The sequence below is a fragment of the Adiantum capillus-veneris genome, chromosome 19, assembly GCF_014529385.1.
Source record: "Adiantum capillus-veneris isolate H3 chromosome 19, ASM1452938v2, whole genome shotgun sequence".
Lineage (NCBI taxonomy): Eukaryota > Viridiplantae > Streptophyta > Polypodiopsida > Polypodiales > Pteridaceae > Adiantum > Adiantum capillus-veneris.
The window spans coordinates 107,268,920-107,270,528 of NC_140949.1; the positions used below are offsets into that span (position 1 = coordinate 107,268,920).

Here is a 1,609-nt window from a genome sequence, read left to right on the forward strand (position 1 = left end):
TCACATGTTCATAACAGACATAGAATTAAAGTTGGTCACTGAAGCAGGGGCTGAAACGACCATCTACCAGGGTTATAATGGAAGCTATTACAAGCTTCTTGAGAATGCCACAGTCGAAAAAGATAAGGGCAATCAGTCAAAGCCAGCGTCAGTGTTGGTTTTTAAGTATCTACATGTCATGCTGATGACATATTTGATCAAAGATACTATGGGCAACGAATACCAACAATATTATGGACAGATACCTTGACCAGGTATAGAACAAATAGGAATAGATGTACATTGCTACGAATGTGGCATTAATCATCTAATACCCAATTGCCAATTAAAGATGCACTTAGATATGATGAAGCAGCAAAACCAAGGCAGTATCAGACTGCAAATAGCAGAATCATTAAAGCCGACGTCTCCAAATAGAAAGTCGCCAGAAAGAAAGCATATCTTGTCAAAGGATACCAGAGACAAACTGATGACTAAAATATTGGAGGTCAAAGGCGTCAATGATATTTCAATTGAAAATCAAGCTGCCAAAAAAGATCAGCTACAAAAGATGGTCTCAAACAGCTTGGAATTTTTCAGGCCTGAAGTCGAAAGATACAATGAAGATGCAGCGGACGAGCCAATGTCAGAGGAAGTGGATGAAGAAATTATATGTGACCCAAAACCACAACAGGTACGGGCAGTCAAGGACTTGCCACTGAAGATTTCAACAAGCGGAAATGTGGAATCAAAGATTCTACATAATAATGCTAATAGCACAGATACTTCATCGCTAATGAATGTACCTCAGAATTCAACAAAGCCAGAGATCAAGTCTCAAAGCCAAGAAATAGACATCTCAATGTGTTCAAAGGCAGACTTGAGTCAAAAGGCAGAGGCGGTCATAAAGACAGATCCTAATATTATCTCGCCAATGGAAGATGCCACAGAGCCAAAGGTGACACAAATCACAATTAACTTGAACAATCAGAATCAAATGGTGCATCAAGCACATGAAGCCTATCAAAAGACCTACAAACAGATCAATAAACAGCAATGTGAACCAAAGGCCACGGTAAGCATTGCATCTGGAGAAAAGAGTCAACATACTTCTGTTCAGCTGGCAGAGGAAATTGAAGACTCAAACAGATTGTCAAAAATAGAGGCACAAAGGACTGTTCAAGTCAATTTAGATGCAGAACTCACCAAAGCATGTCATCCACAAGCAAAGAAGTCCAACAAGGAAGTCACAAATGCAGCTAAACAATCAACGCGAAAAGCTGTGGATTCAACACCCCAAGGAAAGATAGACCAGCAATCTCAACTAAAGTATAAAAAGGTCTTTCAGCCAAAATACCCAACGAGGAGTAAACAAAGACACAAGCAACACATCAAAACTTATGTTGCGACCAATGACATCAATGTCAAAGATCCAGTTTGGGTAAATGATCCTAGTCCAAACAATTCAGGTAAACAAATGGGATGGATTTCCTCCCAGTACAGCTTAGAAGAGCAAGGCTACTACAGTGGTCAACCAAATGTTTGGTTACCTAAACCAAAGATATCAGGCTATACGGTAGCAAATGGCTTCAAACCAAAACAACAAACAGGGAAATCAAGATCAATTTCA

At 39.6% G+C, this 1,609-nt stretch overlaps 1 protein-coding gene across 1 annotated transcript; it reads left to right on the forward strand.

Annotated features, from left to right (window-relative positions):
• The first annotated feature begins 622 nt into the window (after positions 1–622).
• LOC147434615 (uncharacterized) lies at positions 623–1,289 on the forward strand. The gene is made up of 2 exons (XM_086490347.1): positions 623–937; positions 1,179–1,289. The coding sequence occupies exons 1-2, from the start codon at positions 623–625 to the stop codon at positions 1,287–1,289; spliced, it is 426 nt and encodes a 141-aa protein (XP_086346473.1).
• Positions 1,290–1,609: the final 320 nt, after the last annotated feature.